Source organism: Rhinopithecus roxellana, chromosome 2 (genome assembly GCF_007565055.1).
Source record: "Rhinopithecus roxellana isolate Shanxi Qingling chromosome 2, ASM756505v1, whole genome shotgun sequence".
Lineage (NCBI taxonomy): Eukaryota > Metazoa > Chordata > Mammalia > Primates > Cercopithecidae > Rhinopithecus > Rhinopithecus roxellana.
This window is the reverse complement of record NC_044550.1, coordinates 149,697,361-149,719,698: the sequence shown is the minus strand read 5'-3', so window position 1 is coordinate 149,719,698 and position 22,338 is coordinate 149,697,361. Positions and strand designations below refer to the sequence as shown.

At 40.2% G+C, this 22,338-nt stretch overlaps 1 protein-coding gene across 1 annotated transcript in view; it reads left to right on the top strand.

Annotated features, from left to right (window-relative positions):
• THEGL (theg spermatid protein like) overlaps window positions 1–18,638 on the top strand; it is an 81,288-nt gene extending 62,650 nt beyond the window's left edge. Inside the window, exons 6-9 of the mRNA XM_010355226.2 lie at window positions 3,523–3,637; window positions 11,701–11,832; window positions 16,125–16,300; window positions 18,341–18,638. Of these exons, the coding sequence (XP_010353528.2) occupies window positions 3,523–3,637; window positions 11,701–11,832; window positions 16,125–16,300; window positions 18,341–18,455 (538 nt within the window). The 3' untranslated portion in view covers window positions 18,456–18,638. The remainder of the gene's footprint in view (window positions 1–3,522; window positions 3,638–11,700; window positions 11,833–16,124; window positions 16,301–18,340) is intronic.
• The last annotated feature ends 3,700 nt before the right edge of the window (window positions 18,639–22,338 follow it).

Genomic DNA, 22,338 nt, shown 5'->3' with positions numbered 1-22,338 from the left:
CAACATGGTAAAACCTCATCTCTACAAAAAATACAAAAATTAGCCAGAAGTGGTAGCTCATGCCTGTAATCCCAGCTACTCAGGAGGCTGAGTCACAAGAATAGACTGAAAGTAAAAAAAATAGACACAAATAGACTGAAAGTAAAAAAATGGAAAAAGATATACCATGCACACCAACCAAAAAAGACCTGGATTGGCCAAACTGATATCAGGCAATATAGACTTTATGACAAACATTGTTACTAGAGACAGAGAAAGGTCATTTTATATCATAAAAGAGTTAGTCCATGAAAAAGGGAGGTGGAGGTTGCAGTGAACAGAGATTGCGCCACTACACTCCAGCCTGAGCTAGAGAGTGAGACTCTGTCTCAAAATAAATACATAAATAAAATAAAGCACTGAAGGAAAAAGACTGTAAGCTAATAAAAGAATTTTTTAGCAAAATTATCCTTCATAACTGAAGGGGAAATTACAACATTCCCAGATAAGCAAATATTGAGAGAATTCATTGCCGGCAGACCTGCTTTATGAGAAATAATGAAGAAAGTCCTTCAGGCTAGTTAGCCTAGGCAGTATAGTGAGATCTCATCTCTACTAAAAATAAAAAATTTAGTGGGGTGTAGAGGTGAATGCCTGTGGTCCCAGCTCCTCGGGAGGCTGAGGCAGGAGAAATTGCTTGAGCCTGGGAGGTTGAAGCTGCATTGACTGTGTTACTGCATTCCTGCCTGGGTGACAGAGTGAGACCATGTCTCAAAAAAAACAAAAAAAGACATTTGACAGTAACTCAGATCCAAATAAAGGGCACAAAAAGAGTTAACTACGTAGGTAAATATAGAATGTAGCACATTTTATATAGTACATTATAATTACATTAAAATGAAAATATGTGTATATTTTTGTTTGTACCTCTTTTTCTTCAACCTGACATAAAAGACAACTGCCTAAAGCAGTAACTTTTTTTTTTTTTTTTTTTTTTTTGAGACAGAGTCTTGCTCTGTCACCCAGGCTGGAGTGCAGTGGCACGATCTTGGCTCACTGCAAGCTCCCCTCCCAGGTTCACACCATTCTTTTGCCTCAGCCTCCCAAGTAGCTGGGACTACAGGTGCCTGCCACCACGCCTGGCTAATTTTTTTTTTTTTTTTTTTTTTTTTTGCATTTTCAGTAGAGACGGGGTTTCACCATGTTAGCCAGAATGGTCTTGATCTCCTGACCTTGTGATTTGCCCGCCTTGGCCTCCCAAAATGTCGGGATTACAGGCGTGAGCCATGGCGCCCAGCCAAAAGTAACTTTTATGCATTAAAGGACACTACCAAGAGAGTGAAAAGACAACCCACAAAATAGGAGAAAATTTTTGAAAACTATATATCTGATCAGGGACTAATATTCAAAATATATAAAAATAATCCTGAAAACTGTACGATAAAAGACAACCCAATTTTTTAAATGGGCAAAGGATTTAAATAGACATTTACCCAAAAAAGATATACAAATAGACAAGAAGCATATGAAAAGATGCTGAGCATCATTTGCCTTCCTGGAAATGCAAATTAAAATCACAATGAGATACCACTTCACACTTACAAGAATGTCAAGGATGATGATAAGAAATAATAAATCTACAAAACAATAACATATCGTTGAGGATGTGGAGAAATGGAAACCCTTATACATTTCTGGTGGGAATGTAGAATACTGCAACTGATAAAGAAAACAGTTTTTCAGTGCCTCAAAATGTTAAATATGGAGTTACTATATGAGCCAGCAATTAGACTCCTAGACACGTACTCAAGATAATTAAAAACATACGTTCACACAAAACTGGTACACAAATATTCCTAGCAGCATTATTCATAATAGCCAAAAACTGGCAGCAATTCAAATGTTCATCAATGGATGATGAATAGATAAACAAAATGTGGCAATCATAAAATGGAATATTATTCAGCCATAAAAAAGAAAGTATTGATATATGAATCTTATAAACATGCTAAGTGAAGGAAGGCAGACACAAAAGGCTACATATTTGTATGAGTCTATTTATTTGAAATTCCTGGCCTGGTGCAGTGGCTCACACCTGTAATCCCAGCACTTTGGGAGGCTGAGGTGGGCAGATAACTTGAGGTCAGGAGTTCGAGAACAGCCTGGCCAACATGGTGAAACCCCATCTCTACTAAAAAATACAAAAATTAGCCAGGCATGGTGGTGTGTGCCTGTAATCCGAGCTACTTGGGAGGCTGAGGCAGAAGAATCGCTTGAACCCAGGAGGCAGAGGTTGCAGTGAGCCCAGATAGTGCTACTGCACTCCAGCCTGGGTGACAGAACAAGACTCCATCTGAAAAAAAAAAAAAAGAAATTCCAGAATAGGCCAATCCATAGATCCAAATCCATAGAGACTGAAAGTAGATTATTGGTTCCCAGGATTCTGAAATTAGATAGTGGTGATGGTTGCATATCTTTGTGAGTATTTTAGAAACCACTGAATTGTATACTTTAAAAGGGTAAATTTTATGGTATGTTGATTGTATCTCATCAAAAAACAAAACCCAAACTAATAGCCTACCCCTGGAGAGTAATCATGTTTTTATTTGAGAAAAAACATTTTCCATATTAGGCTTGTAAGTTTGTCATTTAATTGGTAGGTTTTTGATTAGGGAAAGAAATATGTGGGGAACAGCCTATGAAAATTGGCCAAGTGGCTGACAATTATGACCAGCACTATCTCAAATCATACTGCAGAGGAGACTGACCATTGCAGAGGGTGCCTGGAATTTTTATTTCAGAGATTTAAGAGGAGGAATTGGTATAAAATGAAGTGTTTTTCATAATGCAGGTCACAACTCATTCATAACAGATCATAAAATCAGTTCCAGTTTTTTTCATAATGAAATTAAAATTTTAAAATTGGAATGCATTGTATAGGGTATTATTTCATAATAATTTTCGTTTCAGATACACAAACACACATTTGCATGTACTGTATCACAATATAAAATATACTTTTTTTTTTTTTGAGACTGGGGTCTCTCTTTGTCACCCAGGCTGGAGTGCAGCAGTGCAATCTTGGCTCACTGTAGCCTTGACCTCTTGGGCTCAAGTGATCCTCCCGCCTCAGCCTTGCAAGTAGCTGGGACTACAGGTACATGCCACCACACCTGGCTAATTTTTTAATTTTTGTAGAGACAGGATCTCACCATGTTTGCCTGACTGGTCTCAAACTCTAGGCCTCAAACAATCCTCCCACCTCCACCTCTCAAGGCAGAGGGATTACAAACATGTTGGGATGTCTGTTGGGATTACAGACATGAGCCACTGTGCTGGCAAAAATGTACTTCTTACCGTGGATCAGAGTAAAAAAATTTTAAGAAACACTAATCTGATAGAAAGAGCATGACTGTGGGATAGATGTTGCTAAGATAGAAGCAGTGTATATAATTGATTAGAAGTTGATCGTAGCAATGGAAAATCCAACTGTTGTTTCTCCATCCAATAGCTGTAATATTTCATGTTTCCATTTGCATATAGACCCTTCAGTGATAACTCAGCAAGAGATTCTCTTCGAATCTCTGATCCTTCTCCCCGGATATTACAACTCTCAGTAGCCAAAGGCACAGACCCAAACTATCATCCTTCAAAAAAAGTAAGTGTGCCCATGTGGAAGAAACAGTTTCTGATTGACTTGTAACATGCTACCTACCCTCTTTTTCTAGATACGTTTTCCTTTCTTCCTGCTTATTTTTCTCTCTTATCAAATGAACTTTTCTGACTCTTTCCTCCATGCCTAAGGTATCAGTCAGGATTGGATCAGAGAAGCAGAACCACTATGGGTGATGTAGAATACAGGATTTATTATAGGAATTAGCCCTTCAGCAATTGTGGGAACTGGTGGAGAAGCCTGTGGAAGCCTGTTATGGCAGCTGGGACTTGAGTCTGGTTATACATCTAGAAGCAATGAGATATAATAGGGGCAAGTCAGCAGTTCCCTGGAATATGTCTATGATAGGGGAAGCCTCTATGGGTTCTTTAGGCAAGGAGGGTCTAACCTCTTCAGATGGAGGAAAGATTGATTCTAATAGCAAGGGAGGCTCAGCAGTATTTTGGTGTTTAAAGTCCCCAGCTTCATTGGAATCTGCCCATATATCCCCATTCCAATGTTCAAGGCCCCACTCTTTTCCAATCATTGCCCTTAACTTTAACATAAAAGACCGTTCAAATTTGGAAATTCAATTTTCACTGTAATTCACCCACTCACAAAATTAGATTCTGGGTCTGGTTTTCAGAATGTTCAGCCCTATGCAGTTAGAAGACAAGGCTTTCAAAATTTTAGGGAAGTCATAGAAGCTTTCTGATTCTGTATGTGGACATTACCGTGGAATTTTATTTTTTAATTTTTTTAAGACAAGGTCCCACTCTGTCACCCAGGCTGGAATGCAGTCATGTGATCACAGCTCACTGCAGCTTTGACCTTCCAGGCTCAAGTGATCCTCCTACCCTGGCCTGAATAGTTGGGACCACAGATGCATGCCACCACAATCAGCTGATTTTTACATTTTTTATAGAGACAAAGTTTCCTTATGTTGTTCAGGCTGGTCTTGAACTCCTAGGTTCAAGTGATTCTCCCACCTTGACCTCCCAAAATGCTGGGATTACAGGTGTGAACCACTGTGCCTGTCCTACAGTTGTATTTTAAAGGCCTGAGATTACCATTTTCTTTTCTCAGTTTCTTCAGTTCACTTAGAAGCAACCAAGCAATCCTACTGTACTTATTTATTTCACTAAAATGTTTGCTTGCAGCAGCTGCTTCATCACCCAAAGCCTTTCTTTCTGTTTTGCCACTGCATGCCATGGACTACGGTGTATTTTTTTTCACCACTAGCAATAGGATCATTAATGCCTTTAAATCTAATCAGTTTGGAAAACAAACTCCAGATAATCTAAAACCAATACAGAGAACCCAGCCTTAAAGTTCTCATCTAGGTGTCTGTTGCTTTATGCCAAACCATCCCCAAACTTAGTGGCATAAAACAACGATTTTATTATGCTCAAGGATTTTATGACTGAGAAATTCTGACTGGGCAAGCAGGTATGGCTCTTCTCTGCTCCATGATGTCTAGGGCCTCAGCTGGGAAATCTGTAATGCCTTGGGTGTCTGAAATGGTGGGGGACTGGAATCATCTGGAGGCTCCTTAACACTTGTCTTAGTCAGCTTGGGCTGCTGTAACCTAAAACCATCGTCTAAGTAAATTAAACAAAAGACATTTATTACTCACAGTTCTGGAGCCTGGGAAGTCTAAGATTAAGATACTGGCATATTCTCTTCTTGGTGAGGGCCCACTCCTTGACCTGCAGACAACCACGATTTTGCTGTATACTCACATGACCTCTTCTTTGTAGGTTCTCAGAGAGAAAAAGAGAAAGATCTCTGGTCTCTCTTCCTTTTCTTATAATGACACTAATCCTATTATGGGGGCTCCAGTCTCATGACTTCATCCAAATCTAATTACTACCCAAAGCACCCCACCTCCTAATTCAATCACTGGGGATTTGGGCTTCAACATGTGAATTTCGGAGGGACACAAACAGTCAGTCCACAATAATACCTGTGTGTGGTTCCCAGGCTGGGATAACCTAAAAGCTAGATAGACTCAGTTGAGAATATCTATAGGAGTTCCTTCATATGGTCTCTCCATGTGGCTTAGACCTTGTCATGAGAGCTGTTCTGAGAAGGAATATACTAATATGGAGTATCTCGAGGGTGAATATTTCAAGAGAACAAGTGGAAGCTGCATGGTTTTTATGGCTTGACCTTAGAAGTCACATAACGTTATAGTAGACATGCTCTGTTTATTGATGTAGTTACAAGTCTGGCCAGATTCAAGGGGTCAGGAACACAAACCCCACCTCTCAATTGAGAGAAGTGTCAAAGAATTTATAGGCACTTAAAAAAAACTGCAACACCCAATGATGTAAGCTTTTTAGGTATCCTTGAGCATGGATTTTATATGCAGAAAAGACTGTTTAGAGGTATGCTATAAATAATCAATAGTCTTATTTTTAAATTTTCAAATTTAAAAGTTGATTTTTCTTAGGCTTGGCTTGCAAGTTTTATCATTTTATTTATAATTCCAGCAGTTTGTAACAATTAATTTTAAGAGCCCTAAATATTCTTTTTTACATAGCTGCCCCTAAAATGTTTATTTTATAAATTTACCTTTTACACTTTATTTTCATTCAACTTACTCATTTTACAGTGCATGAAACAATTGTACTTTATCCATTCTTCCTTGGTCCATTGATTGACTGATTGATTGATTGATTTCTTCATTCAACATTTTTCTTTTTTTGTGATTTTTCCATAAGTTATTGAGGTACAGGTGGTATTTGGTTACATGAGTAAGTTCTTCAGTGGTGATTTGTGAGATTTTGGTGCACCCATCACCCGAGCAGTATACACTGCACCATATTTGTAGTCTTTTATCCATCACCCCCCTCCCACTCTTCCCCCCAAGTCCCCAAAGTCCATTGTATCATTCTTATGCCTTTGTGTCCTCATAGCTTAGCTCCTACGTATCAGTGAGAACATACAATGTTTGATTTTTCATTCTTGAGTTACTTTACTTAGAATAATAGTCTCCAGTTTCATCCAGGTCACTGCAAATGCTGTCAATTCATTCCTTTTTATGGCTGAGTAGTATTCCATCCTATACATATACCACAGTTTCTTCATCCACTCATTGATTGATGGGCATTTGGGTTGGTTCCATGATTTTTCAATTCTGAATTGTGCTGCTGAAAACGTGCATGTGCAAGTATCTTTTTCAAATAAGGACTTCTTTTCCTCTGGGTAAATACCCAGCAGTGGGATTGCTGGATCAAATGGTAGTTCTACTTTTAGTTCTTTAAGGAATGTCCACACTGTTTTCCACAGTGGCTGTACTGGTTTACATTGTAGTAAACCAGTAGTTTACTACATGTGTAGTAGTAAACCTACATGTGTAGGAGTGTTCCCTGATCACCGCATCCACACCAACATCTGCTGTTTTTTGATTTTTTGATTATGGCCATTTTTTCAGGAGTAAGCTGGTATCGCATTGTAGTTTTGATTTGCATTTCCTTGGTCATTAGCAATGTTGAGCATTTTTTCATATGTTTGTTGGTCATTTGTATATCTTCTTTTGAGAATTATCTGTTCATGTCCTTAACCCACCTTTTAATGGGATTGTTTGTTTAATTCTTACTGATTTGAGTTCGTTGTAGATTCTGGATATTAGTCCTTTGTCAGATGTATAGATTGTGAAGATTTTCTCCCACTCTGTGGGTTGTCTCTTTACTCTGCTGACTGCTCTTTTGCTGTGCAAAAGCTCTTTAGTTTAATTAAGTCCCAGCTATTTATCTTTGTTTTTATTGCATTTGCTTTTGAGTTCTTGGTCATGAAATCCCTGCCTAAGCCAATGTCTAGAAGGGTTTTTCCAGTGTCATCTTCTAGAATTTTTCTTTTTTTTTGAGACAGAGTTTCGCTCTTGTTGCCCAGACTGGAGTGCAATGGTGCGATCTTGGCTCACTGCAACCTCTGCCTTCCAGGTTCAAGCGATTCTCCTTCCTCAGCCTCCCAAGTAACTGGGATTACAGGCATGCACCACCACACCAGGCTAATTTTGTATTTTTAGTAGAGATGGGGTTTCTCCATATGGGTTAGGCTGGTCTCAAACTCCCAACCTCAGGTGATCCTCCCACGTCAGCATCCCAAAGTGCTAGGATTACAGGGGTGAGCCACCGTGTCTGGCCATCTTCTAGAAATTTTATAGTTTCAGGTCTTAGGTTTAAGTCCTTAATCCATCTTGAGTTGATTTTTGTATAAGGTGAGAGATGAGGACCCAGTTTCATTCTCCTACTTTTGGCTAGCCAATTATCCCAGTACCATTTGTTGAATAGGGTGTCCTTTCCCCACTTTATGCTTTTGTTTGCTTTGTCAAAGATCAGTTGGCTGCAAGTGTTTGGGCTTATTTCTGGGTTCTCTACTCTTTTCCATTGGTCTATGTGCCTTTTTTTTTTTTTCTTGTTTTTCTTTTTTTGAAACGGAGTCTTGCTCTGTTGCCCAGGCTGGAGTGCAGTGGCATAATCTCAGCTCACTACAATCTCTGCCTCCCAGGTTCAAGTGATTCTCCTGCTTCAGCCTCCTGAGTAGTTGGGATTACAGGCACCCACCACCACACCTGGCTAATTTTTGTATTTTTAGTTGAGACAGAGTTTCACCATGTTGGCCAGGCTGATCTCAAACTCCTGACCTCAAGTGATCCGACCACCTCGGCCTTCCAAAGTGCTGGGATTACAGGTGTGAGCCACTGTGCCCGGCCTGTGTGCCTATTTTTATACTAGCACTGTACTGTTTTGGTGACTATGGCCTTATAGTATAGTTTGAAATCAGGTACTGTGAGGCCTCCAGATTTGTTCTTTTTGCTTAGTCTTGCTTTGGCTATTCAGGCTCTTTTTGGTTCCATATGAATTTTAGAATTGTTTTTTCTAATTTTGTGAAGAATGCTGGTGGTATTTTGATGGGGATTGCATTGAATTTGTGGATTGCTTTTGGTGGTATGGTCGTTTTCACAATATTGATTCTACCCATCCATGAGCATGGGATGTGTTTCCATTTGTTTGTATCATCTATGATTTCTTTCAGTAGTGTTTTGTAGTGTTTTTTGTAGAGGTCTTTTGACTCCTTGGTTAAGTATATTTCTAAGGGTTTGTTGTTGTTGTTGTTTGGGTTTTTTTGTTGTTTTTGTTTGTGTGTGTGTTTTTATTTTTTATTTTATTTACTTTTGTTTTTTTCAGCCATTGTAAAAGTGGTGGAGTTCGTGATTTGTTTCTCTGCTTGGTCACTGTTGGTGCATAGAAGAGCTACTACTGATCGGTATACATTAATCTTATATCTGGAAACTTTGCCAAATTCTTTTAGTAGTTCTAGGAGCTTTCTGGAGGAGTCTTTAGGGTTTTCAAGGTAAATGATCATGTCGTGCAAACAATAACAGTTTGACTTCCTCTTTACTGATTTGGATACCCTTTATTTCTTTCTCTTGCCTGATTGCTTTGGCTAGGACTTCCAGTACTATGTTGAAGAGGAGTGGTGAGAGTGGGCCTCCTTGTCTTGTTTCAGTTCTCAGAGAGCTTTCAACTTTTCCCCATTCAGTATTATGTTGGCTGTGGGTTTGTCATAGAGGGCTCTTATTACATTAAGTTATGTCCCTTGTTTGCCGATGTTGCTGAGAGTTTGCTGGATTGTGGAGAGTTTGTCAAATGCTTTTTCTGCATCTATTGAGATGATCATGTGATTTTTGTTTTTAATTCTCATTGTGTGATATATCACATTTATTGACTTGTGTGTGTTAAACCATTCTTGCATCCCTGGTGTGAAAACTAGATATTAAGTGCAAAATTATGCATGGCTAAAAGGTTCATTCAATGTGCAAGATAAGCAAATAGATTGTAAGGTAATGGAGTATAAAAAGTTCATTCACATAATTTCAAGTGGTACTTTTTGCAGCTACCATTTAAGAAACTAGCATTTTTCAAGTCGTAGTATCAAGGAAGAATATCCACAGTTATTTGAAAAGACTCTTGGGCTCAATCCATCCTCCTTGCCTCAGCCTCCCAAACTGCTGATGTCATAGACATGATCCACCACACCCAGTCTTATGGTTCTTTCTAAGTTGAAAATTACATTAAGGAAAGGAACTGTATCTTATTATTCCTTGTTGTGTCTTACATACTATAATTCACTAAGAAATGTTTGTTTAATAAATTGAATAAGTAAATGATTAAATCTTTTTAGATCGTAAGCTTTAATTGAAAGCAATGGTTGCCATATATTTCTTTCATTTTCCCAGAGCCTGAGAGGAGAGAAAGCTTTATTCATGCTTAAAAATGCTTAAAATGCTTAATTAGTACTTTGTTGTGTTGTACAAAGAGGTAGGCTCTTCAGTTTGAATGTTCTCTACCTCTTACTATGTAAACTTAAATAAATTAATGAATCTCATAATACCTTGGTTTCTGTCTTAGAGAATTAGAAATAAAAATGATGCCCGAGATGAGGAATAAATGATTCATTTTGATTTGTGTCCCCACCCAAATCTCATGTAGAATTATAATCCCCAGTATTGGAGGAGGGGCCAAGTGGGAGGTAATTGGATCATGAGGGTGGATTTCCCCCTTGCTGTTCTTGTGATAGTGAGTGAGTTCTCAGGAGACTTGGTTGTTAAAAGTGTGTTGCACCTTCCCCTTTGCTCTCTCCTGTTCCCACCATGTAAGATGTGTTTCCCCTTTGCCCTTCCACCATGATGGTAAATTTCCTGAGGCCTCGCCAGCCATGCTACCTATACATCCTGCAGAACCATGAGCCAACAAGCCCTCTTTTCTTTACAAATTACCCCATCTCAGGTAGGTCTTTATAGCAATACAAGGATAGACTAATACACAAAACATGTGTATTATCATCATCATAATCTTCATCATCAATTAAATAGCACAAGAAGGAATTTGACTAATACACAAAACATGTAAAATTTGACTAATACACAAGACTAATACACGAAACATGTGAAACACCATCACTGTTAGTATCACCATAATCATCATCATCATCATCATCAATTAAACAGCACAGGAAGGAATTTTAACCTGCAGTTAAAGCCCCATTTTATTTCCAGTTATTGATTATATTTTCCTTCAAAGTTTTATGGTAAGCTTTGATTTTGAATACAAGTAATTTAAATAGAAGACCATGTAATTTGGACAAATTTCCACAATTCAGATAGTGAAGAATAACTTGGGAGTCTAGTGGGGAGATGTGTGGTTCTGCTTTTCTTCTTATTAGCTTTGGCTTCTTTTTCTTATCTAGTCCAATTAGAAGGGAGACACTTAAATTCACTTTAAGCATGGTGATTTGTGATAATATAAGCCCCAATTCCCAAAGGGCAAAAATAATTAAGAACAAAGCTAAGTCACCCTTTATAGCAGGGATCCCCAATCCCCAGGCTGTGGACCAATACCAGTCCATGGCCTGTTAGGAATCAGGCAGCACAGCAGGAGGTGAGCAGGAGGGTTTACTCATTACTACCTGAGTTCCACCCCCTGTCAGATCAGCAGTGGCATTAGATTCTCATAGGAGCATGAACCCTATTGTTAACTGTGCATGCAAAGGGTCTAGGTTGTGCTCTCCTTATGATAATGTAATGGCTGATTATCCAAGTTGGAACAGTTTCATCCCCAAACCATCCTTTTTCCAACACTGTCCATGGAAAAATTGTCTTCCATGAAACTGGTCCCTGGTGTCCAAAAGGTTGGGGACCACTGCTTTATAGTATTCTCATTTGGTGGGGCTGGGCCTGGCCTCCTGACTGAGTTTATCAGTCTACAAATCAGCATTACCATTTATCTCTTAATCAGTATGTAACATTATTTGCTATTGCCTCAATGTCTTTAGTTTAACAGTTAAGTTCTTGAAAAGCCACGTTGGAATCCATGCAACCTAGTTTGAGAAAGATAGAAATTGATCCTTTCAACTGTGATTATAGGTTACTGCAAGATTCTCACCCTTTCTACTGGAGTGTTGAGAAGTCTGGCCCAGAGGTCAAATCATACTTCGTAATCTTGAACTAGATAGTGTTTAGTATTTGATGCTTACAAGTACTGTTTTATTTTTTCCTCTAGATGCAAACCAAGATTTCACTTTCTACCCTGAGTGCGATTGCAACTCCAAGAATTGTAGACCTCGCCCACCCAAGGATCAAGTTAGAGGGTCTGTGCTATGAAAGACAAAGAAGTGAACTGCCCATCCGTCCTGTAAGCCATCACTACCTTGGTGTCCTTCAGCTCACTTTCTGGCTGCTCCTAGGGTGCTATTTTGCCTCTACAGGGCATAGCCCAAAGTCACTGGAAAAGAGAATCTGGGAAGAGTGGTCTGTGGTGGGAAGAGAGACCTAGCTACATGATAGGGAGAAGGGGAAAAGAGTAGAGCACCAAGAGCATGGGCTTTGGAGTTCAGTTTTGGAGCTGGGTTCAAATCGCAGCCTCGTCACTCCAAGCTCTATGATGTTGGGACAACCTTCCTGAGCCTTATTCATTCAACAAATATTTGGATGCGTACTGTGAGCAAGGCAGTGATCCCAGTGAATAACTTGGAGCTCTATGCTAATCAGGGGAGACAAACAACAAATTAGTCAATAGATAATGTCAGATCATGCTAAATGCTATGAAGAAAATGACATAGAAAATGAATGACTATGGGGTGGGTGGTAAGATACTTTGCCTGTGGTAGTCAGTGAAGGTCTCTCTAAGGAAGGAACATTTGAGCTGAAACCTGACTGATAAGGAGTTAACCAAGTGAAGATCTAGAAGAATATTCCAGTAAAGGGAAGATTACATGCCAAAGTACTAAATTTGGGATGCACTTGAAGTTGGGTAGAACAAGGTGAGCTAGGGAATTCTGGAGATAGCCATCCTCACTGATACGTCTGCTGTGTTGAGCAGTAACAGGTAAGTCATGGCACTCAGCACAGAGCCTGGAACCTTCGATGGCTTCCCTCCTTCTTGATCCTTGACATTCCCCACCGTCAATTGCAGTGCCAACTTGGTGCCCTATTCCAGTTGGGGTTTCAAAAAATATCTAATGATCCTGTTGCCAAAAGAGGTGGGACCAGTTTCACCCTGTTTCAAGGAAACTGAGGATTTGATATGGAATTCTATTAGGAAAGAAAACCATTCTGGGAATCAGAAACCCTTGGAAGAGTGTCTTAAGTTTACTGAAGTGACTTGTGACTGTCAGGCAAATGACTTCATTCTCAGTTTTTTGGTATGTAAAAATGGAAGTAAGGCAGATCTTTCTGTAATTGCTAGGATTGCTTGGGTTTGTTTTATTTTTTAAGGTCTTCAGAAAAAAGGAACACCACTGCAGAAAATCATAGTCTTAGAACCTGAAACAAATCTGCACCAGTGCAATGCAGAACACTTCCAAGACTACTGAGAGTGATGTTAGCTGTCCACCCTAATTATTTTGTTGTGTGTGTGTCTGTGTGTGTGTGTGTGTGTGTGTCTGTGTGTGTGTGTGTGTCTGTGTGTTTAGACAATGTTTTGCTCTGTCATCCAGGCTGAAGTGCAGCGGCATGATCATAGCTCACTGCAGCTTCAACGTGCTGGGCTTAAGTGATCCTCCCACCTCAGCCACCTGAGCAGCTGTGACTACAGGCATGTGCCACCACACGCAAGTTTTTAAAATTTTTTGTAGAGACAGGGGTCTCACTATGTTGCCCAGGCCGGTCTGGAACCCCTGAGCTCAAGTGATCCTTGTGCCTCAACCTCCCAAAGTGCTAGGATTATAGGTGTGAGCCATCATGCCTAGCCACACTCTAATTCTTTTGAGTGAGCATTTAAAAGAGAATAGTAGATGTCATCCTAGATATTTTACCAATAAAGCAACATAACAGAAAGACAATCTGGTAGATGTGGTTTTCAAAGTAAGACCAAAAGGAGTCAGTCAATATATGTTTATTCAGCACCAACTATGTGCCAGAGCCAATTTTAGCTTTCAGCAAACAAGTAATTCCCCTTGAGCAGCTTATATTCTAATGGGGAGAAATACAGACAAAGTGAAATAACAAAGTGATAAACGAGCTGACGTGGGTGTTGACATGTGCTATGAAGAAGATTAAGTAAGTCCTGCAGAAGAGGGTAATTAGGCTGACTTGTCTTGGCTGGTCAGGGAAGACTTCCTTGAAAAATGTGATGTATGAGTCTAGAGACTTGAGAGAGGGAGAGGCAGCCAAGCTAAGGCTGAGGGAAGTTTTTTTTAAGGAGAACTAGCAAGTGCAAAGGTCCGGAGAGGGAAGGAGCTGGTCCAGGGGGCTGTGTGGCTGGAATCACAGGGATAAAGGGGAGGAGGGGAGGAATATGAGGTCAGAGGGCAGATCATGTAGGGCCTTGTAGGTCACAGAAGGAGCCTAAGTGATATGGTCTGGCTCTGTGTTCCCACTCAAACCTCACCTTGAATTGTAATAATCCCACATGTCAAGGGAAGGACCAGGTGGAGATAATTGAATCATGGGGTTGGTTTCCCCCATGCTGTTTTCCTGAGAGAGAGTGAGTTCTCATGAGATCTGATGGTTTTATAAGGGGCTTCCCCCTTCACTGGGCTCTCATGCTCTCTTGCCCGCCACCATATAAGATGCGCCTTTGCTCTTCCTTTGCCTTCCGCCATGATGGTGAGGCCTCCTCCCAGCCACTCCCCATTAAACCTCTTTTTCTTAAGAAATTACCCCATTTCAGATATTTCTTCATAGCCGTATGAAATAGAATACACTAAGTGGGTATATGTATGTATGTATGTGTATATATATACACACACATATATATATATATATATATATATTTTTTTTTTTTTTGAGACTGGATCTGGCTGGAGAGTAGTGGTGTTATCACAGCTTATTGTAGCCTCAACCTCGCTGGGCTCAAGTGATCTCCCACCTCAGCCTCCTGAGTAGCTGTGACCACAGACATGCACCACCATGCCCAGCTAATTTTTTTTGCTCACAATTATTATTTTTTCTTATTTTTAAATTTTTTTCACTTTAAGTGCCGGGATACATGTGCGGAATGTGCAGATTTGTTACATAGGTATACATGTGCCATGGTGGTTCGCTGCACCTATCAACCTGTCCCCTAGGTTTTAAGCCCCACATGCATTAGCTATTTGTCCTAATGCTCTCCCTCCCCTTACACACCCCCTGCCCCTGACAGGCCCTGGTTTATGTTGTTCCCCTCTCTGTGTCCATGTGTTCTCACTGTTCAACTCCTACTTATGAGTGAGAACATGCAGTGTTTGGTTTTCTGTTCCTGTGTTAGTTTGCTGAGGATGATGGCTTCTAGCTCCATCCATATCCTTGCAAAAGATATGATGTCATTCTTTTTTATGGCTTCATAGTATTCCATAGTGTGTATGTACCACATTTTCTTTAGCCAGTCTATCATTGATGAGCATTTGGATTGGTTCCAGGTATTTGCTATTGTGAATAGTGCTGCAGACACTTCTCAAAAGAAGACATTTATGTGGCCAACAAACATATGAAAAAAAACTCAACATCACTGATCATTAGAGAGATGCAAATCAAAACTGCAATCTCACACCAGTCAGAATGGTGATTATTAAAAAGTCAAGAAACAACAGATGCTGGCAAGGCTGTGGAGAAATAGGAATGCTTTTACACTGTTGGTGGGTGGAATGTAAACCAGCTAATTTTTGTTTTTTTCTTTTTCTTTTTTTTTTTTTTTAGAGATGGGGTTTTGCCATTTTGCCCAGGCTAGTCTTGAACTCCTGGGCTCAAATGATCTGCTCACCTCAGTCTCCCAAAGTTCTGGGATTGATTATAGGCACAAGTCATTGTGCTTGTGCAAGTATTATTTTTAGCAAAATGGGAAACAATAGGATGGGTTTATTTATTTATTCATTTATTTATTTACTTGAGACAGAGTCTCACTCTGTTGCCAGGCTGGAGTGCAGTGGTGCGATCTTGGCTCACTGCAACCTCCGACTCTCTGGTTCAAGCGATTCTCCTGTCTCAGCCTCCTGAGTAGCTGGGATTACAGGCACATGCCACCATGCCCAGCTAATTTTTGAATTTTTAGTACAGACGGGGTTTCACCATGTTGGTCAGGCTGGTCTTGGACTCCTGACCTCATGATTCACCAGCCCTGGCCTCCCAAAGTGCTAGGATTACAGGCATCAGCCAACGCACCCGGCCCAGGATGGGTTTAAAGCCTGGTAGTGACATGATCTGATTTGGGCTTTAGAAAGTACTTAGCTCATGAAGTTGTTGTGATGATTAAGTGGGAATGATGTAGGTAAAGCTTACAACACTGTCTGGCTCACAGAACACACTCATTACATGTTCATTCTCTCCCTTAGTAACTGTCATGCAAGGCCCCATTGTATAGGAGCAAGGATGGAAGCAGAGAGACCAGTTAGGAGTCTGTTGCAGTAATCTAGAAGATAAATGATTGTGACTTAAGTAGGGATACAGCTGTAGACATAGAGAAATGTAAAATTTGGGATATATTTTTGTGTCTCTTTGTTTCCACTGTAGGTAACTCCTGCTGCCATGCTAGCTAAACCTAGCCCCCGAACAATAGCTCTAGCGAAGTCCAAGTCTGTTCATCAAGATTACCTACCTGACCGCGATGCCCACTGGCCAGTATCTTACGCTGCTACTCATTCCAAAGCATCGCCCAGGATTCAGGAGCTAGCTAATCCAAATAAGAGGTATGTCAATTTCAGGCTAAAGTGGGACAGGAAAGGCTGGGGTTCTGGTGAGAGGGAGAAAGTTGACCTAATAAGGCAAATGGAAAGAGTTGTAGAAATACTAAAAAAATTTCAAAAACATCTTACTTAACAAATTACATTTATTATTGACACATCTATGGTCTTCTTACCCTAAACATAGGCTACAGTTAAAAGATTAGTGGACTAGGTATTGCAACTTAGATCTAGGATGGGGCAGGTGGATCACACCTGTAATCCCTGGGGAACATAGTGAGACCCCCGTCTCTACAAAAAAATTCTTTAAAAAATTGTCCAGGCATAGTGGCTCATACCTGTAATCCCAACACTTTGGGAGGCAGAGGTGGGAAGATCGCTTGAGCCCAGGAGTTTGACACCAGCCTAGGCAACAAAGTGAGACCCCATCTCTTCAAAAAATACAAAAAATTAGCCAGGTGTGGTGGCATGTGCCTGTAGTTCTAGCAACTTGGGAGGCTGAGGCAGGAAGTCATTGCTTGAACCCAGGAGTTTGAAGTTACAGTGAGCTATGATCTATAACACTGCACTCCAGCCCAGGCAACAGAGTAAGACCCTGGCTCTAAGAAAGAGAAAGGAAAAAAGAAAAAGAAATTTAAGATCTAGGAGACAGTCTGATAAGTATGTGTATGGAATTATTTATCTAACATATATTATTAAGTGAAACAAGTTCTAGAGCACAGCATGTAATATGTTGCAATTTTTTATAAGAAAAAAAGACACGGGCCATATATTTGTTTGCATATGCCTATAGTATCTCAGAGGGTATACAAGAAGCTAGTAACAATGGTTGCCTTTGGGGTCCTAGGAAACTGGGGTAGGAGGAAGACTTATTTTTCAGTAAATAGGCTTTTGTATTTTTCCAGTGTTTTGCATCATGTACTTGTATGGCCTAATTCAAATAGATAAGAATATATAGTTAACAAAGAAAAACATTGCCTCTCATTTCTGTTTATTTTTTGGAGGACGTCTTAACTTGCCTGAGCCTCAATTAATTTTGTTACCTTGACGGATAACATCTGATCCCTCTTTTAAAGCATCATTAGCAAAACCCAGGAGAGGCAGAAAAAGTTGTGGAAGTCTTGAGCTCAGAGAAAAGGAAATACGCTAGTCATATATAATGACATTTTTAAAATGCTATAATGTGTTTATCCTTTAAAAAAATAAATTTGCCATCAGATGAAATGAAGCTCATTCTCTGTTCATTGAAGAGGCTGGGTGCATTGGCTCACACCTGTAATCCCAGCACTTTGGGAGGCCAAAGCAGGCAGATCACTTGAGTACAGGAGTTTGAGACCAGACTGGGCAACATGGTGAAACCCCGTCTCTACTAAAAATACAAAAAAATTAGCTGGGAGTGGTGGTGCACGTCTGTAGTCCCAGCTACTCGGGAGGCCGAGGTAGGAAAATCACTTGAGCCCGAGAGGAGGAGGTTGCAGTGAGCAGAGATCGCACCACTGCACTCTAGCCTGGGTGACAGAGTGAGACCCTGTCTCAAAAAAATAATACAATACAAAAAAAAAATAAAGAAAAGAGAAGAATATGATCAAGTGCATTATCAAAGTTTTATCCTGGTGACAAAATTATTATTTTGTGGTAAGGTGCTGAGAGGGCCAACTTCAAAAATTTTATTTTCTTAAGTCTACCAGAGAACGATCTGGCTTGTTTTAACATTACCAAATTATGTTATGGTAAATGATACATAGGGGATACAAACTCAGGCTTGTTTGATTCCAAAACTCAAGTTTAAGACTGAGCAACTTCCTGAATTTACTTTCTGGGGAAAGAGAAAAGGTTTTGGAATCTGAGAAACATGCAAATCTGGAGTTGTCCATAGATCATTCATTTAACTTCTCTGAGTCTTGATTTCCTCATCTGTGTAGTGGAGGTCATGAAAATAAAATGGGATAATATCATAGTACATAACATACAGTGGATGCTTGAGAAACATTAGTTGCCTTCTCTGTTCATCTTATTTCAGGTTGATTTCTTTTTCCCCTATTTCAGGGCTCCTGTGCATATTGTGTATTATGATCCAGATGTCTTTAAAACCAAGCCAGCTGCTTTGAAAGCACGGTGTTCTCAAAGGATCCGGGAGTTGTCACAACCTATTACACGTTAAATACAGAAAGCCACAACAGTCAGACCCTGGTTATGTATCTAGAACACGTATTAGATGACTTAGTTCCCTGCTGTGGTACCGTCAGTTTACATTCACCCCTTGCTTCCCCTCCCACAAAATGAGACCTTTAGGGAAAACCACCATGATCATTAAATAGCGATTGTTGCTGTTACCTGTCACTGAATCTTTAGCAGATTTGAGGACTCCAGCATGCAATAAATGAGAAAATGAGAGACTGCCTTATTATCCTTACTGTTGCCTCACAAGCATCTTGGCTGCCTCATTGCTGTAGCTGACCTGAAGAAATACTCTTCCTTATATTTGTGGGTTTTGCTTTTCCTTTCCCAGTGAGTTCCATGTTCCCCAGTAGCTGATCCTGCCGCAATCCCTTCTCCAGTAAGTCCTGAGAAATGAAATCATTCTTTATGTCATTTCAGCATCCCCTTATTACTCAGAAAAAACACTGAAAAAGTGAAGCTCTTTTGGAAAAATTGAAATACTTTTTATAATCTATAAATACAATTTATAATTGAAATTTAGGGAACAGGTTACCTTAAATGATGATGTCACCAATCTCTGTTCCTTTATTCATGCCAGAGTCACATACCATAAATGAGAGAAAAAGCAAGATGTTTGGTAAGCATTAAAATTCTCTGTAAAATTGCACCTGCCCAGAGTTTTATTCTCTCCATAGATCAGTATTTTACAAATTAAACTAACTTTTATGGGGCATATCTAAATTTGCATGAAAATGAACTTACTTGAAAGCCAATTTTACAGATGAATGAGCTCTACCTTTAAGGTCTTTGTGTTACAGAGGCGTAATACCACATAATAGTTTTGAACTTGAGTTTTGGAATCAGATAGAACCTGAGTTTGTCTCTGTCATGGATTATTTACCAGGTATGTGATCTTAAACAAACTTCCTAGCTCCCTGTGCTGCAGTTTCTTTATGTAGAAAATGGGTTCCTGAATATTCTTATAAAGATTAGATGATAAAATGTATATAATAAAGTATGAATTTGAAACAAAAATTTTTATTTAGAAATTTAGCTGTGGCTGGGCACAATGGCTCATGCCTGTAATCCTAGCACTTTGGGAGGCCGAGGCGGGCGGATCACGAGGTCAGGAGTTCAGGACCAGCCTGACCAACATGGTGAAAACCTGTCTTTACTAAAAATTCAAAAATTAGCCTGGTGTGGTGGTACACACCTGTAATCCCAGCTACTCAGGAGGCTGAGACAGGAGAATTGCTTGAACCCAGGAGGCAGAGGTTGCAGTGAGCTGAGATTGCACCACTGCACTCCAGCCTGGGTGAAACAGCGAGACTCCATCTCAAAAAAAGACAAGACAAGAAAAGAAATTTAGCTGTGTTTCACATGTTTAAAGCAGCACAATTCACAATTGCAAAAATATGGAACCAACCTAAATGCCCATCAACCAACAAGTGGATAAAGAGAATGTGGTATGTATACACCATGGAATACTACTCAGCCATAAAACAAAACAATGGCATTTGCAGCAAGTTGGATGGAGTTGGAGGCCATTATTCTAAGTGAAGTAACTCAGGAATGGAAAAACCAAACATTGTATGTTCTCACTTAATAAGTGAGAGCTAAGCTATGAGAATGCAAAGGTATAAAAATGATACAATGGACTTTGGGGACTCAGGGAAGGCTGGTAGGGGGGTGAGGAATAAAAGATTACATAACGGGTACAGTGTACACTGCTCAGGTGATAAGTGCACCAAAATCTCAGAAATCACCACTATATAACTTATCTATGTAACCAAAAACCACCTGTACCCCCAAAACTATTGAAATTAAAAATAAGAAATTTACCTGTGTTAGCCTTCTAAGGGTACAGTGGCATAATTCATATCAGTGGGGAAAATATGCCTTGATTCTTACATTAAATGAATTCTGTTGAGTGTCTTTGCTTTACCAGGCCCTGTACTAGGCACTGGAGACAACATAGTGAACCAAACAGATACAGGTTCTGCTCTCACGGACTCTCTAGCTTATTGGGGGAGATGATTTCATTAGAATATTCACCAATAAATGTAAAATTACAACACTAGCAAGTGCTATGAAATAGTGTTATGAAATAACAAAATAGAGAACTTTGATCCCACAGGAAGGTGAGAGAAAGCTTCTCTAATGAAGGAACAACTGGGTTGGATGCTGAAAATTGAGTAGGACTAACTAACCAAAGAGGATACAGGAAGGCATTCCAGGTAGTGGGAACACATGTTAAGTGGACATTTGTTGATTTTTGGATCACTCTGAATTCATTCTTCCTCCATCTAATAAGAACTGCCCATTTTCTCTTGGAGAATTACTTTCTCCTCATTGTTTAAAGCTTTATGGGGATTTTTATTCGAGGTTTCCTAGCCAAGGTATGGACATGTAACCTAAGTCAGCCACACCCATTGAACTGTCTTCTGGGACTGTGGATCTTAAGCATAGTGAGGCAAGGGTGATGGCGGGGGAGGGTAATTGGAGCTGATATTTCCCATTATAGGTGCCCTGACGAGACTTTATTTTTCTTCTACTACCTGTGTCCCTGGCGCTGTTCTGACTCCTACCCTGGTGCTTCAGCTATTCCTTTGACGCCGGAGCTGCCTTCCAGTAAATCCCCTGAGGCGGATGGAAGGATGCATCAGGGACTGAAAGATTGCCAGTGTGGCCCAAACAGCAAGAAATACGAGGTTGTGAGAAGCAAGAGGAGGCTGAAGGATGGGAACCAGACCAGAGCACGTAGGGCACTGGAGGACGGGTTAAGGATTTTAGTCTTCATCCTAAAACCAAAGGGAAGCTATTGAAGTAATTTAAGCATAGGGATGATGTGATCAGGGTTGGCTTTTGAAGAACTGGTTACGACAAATAAATTGGGAAGGGGCAGTGGAGCTGGGTGGGCCAAGTTAAGTTATTTAGTAGGTCATTTGAAAAGTGAAAATAGTTTGGTGGTACCATGGTGGAGACGGTAAGAAGTGACAGGCTCAAGAGAGAATTGAGAAGGTAGATTTACGGGATTTGATGATGGGTTTATACATGGGGAGTGGGAGAGGAAAGAATTCAAGATAACTACTGGATTTCTAGCTTATGAAACAGGATAGAGAGTGCTCTGGTTTGAATGTGTCCTTCCAAAATTCATGTTGAAACTTAATCTTCAGTGCAGTAGTATTAAGAGGTGGGGCTTTCAGGAGGTGATTGGGTCAGGAGGACTCTGCCCTAATAAATTGGATTAGTGCCCTTGTAAAAGGCTTGAGGGAGTGAATTCATCCCTTTTTCTCTTTTTGCCATGTGAGGATGCGGTAAGAAGGTGCCGTCTTGGAAGCAAAGAACAAGCCCTTACCAGATACCAAATCTATTGGCACCTTGATCTTGGACTTCCCAGCCTCAACTGTGAGAAATACATTTCTGTTCTTTATAAATTAGCCAGTCTTTGGTGTTTTGTTATAGTAGCCCAAGAAAATTGAGGCAGAAAATTAGTACCAGGAGAGGAGTACTGTGTAACAAATACCTAAAAATGTAAAAACAGCTTTGGAACTGGCAATGGACAGACTGGTACAGTTTGAAGGAGCAGGCTAGAAAAAGCCTGTATTGACATCAGTAGAGCATTAAGGGTGATTTCTGGTGAGAACTCGGAAGAGTTGCAGAGAAACCCTCAATCTTCTTTTTTTTTTTTTTTTTTTTTTTGAGAGGGAGTCTCGCTCTGTCGCCCAGGCTGGAGTGCAGTGGCACGATCTCAGCTCACTGCAAGCTCCGCCAGCCGGGTTCACACCATTCTCCTGCCTCAGCCTCCCAAGTAGCTGGGATTACAGGTGCGTACCACCACGCCTGGCTAATTTTTTGTATTTTTAGTAGAGATGGGGTTTCAC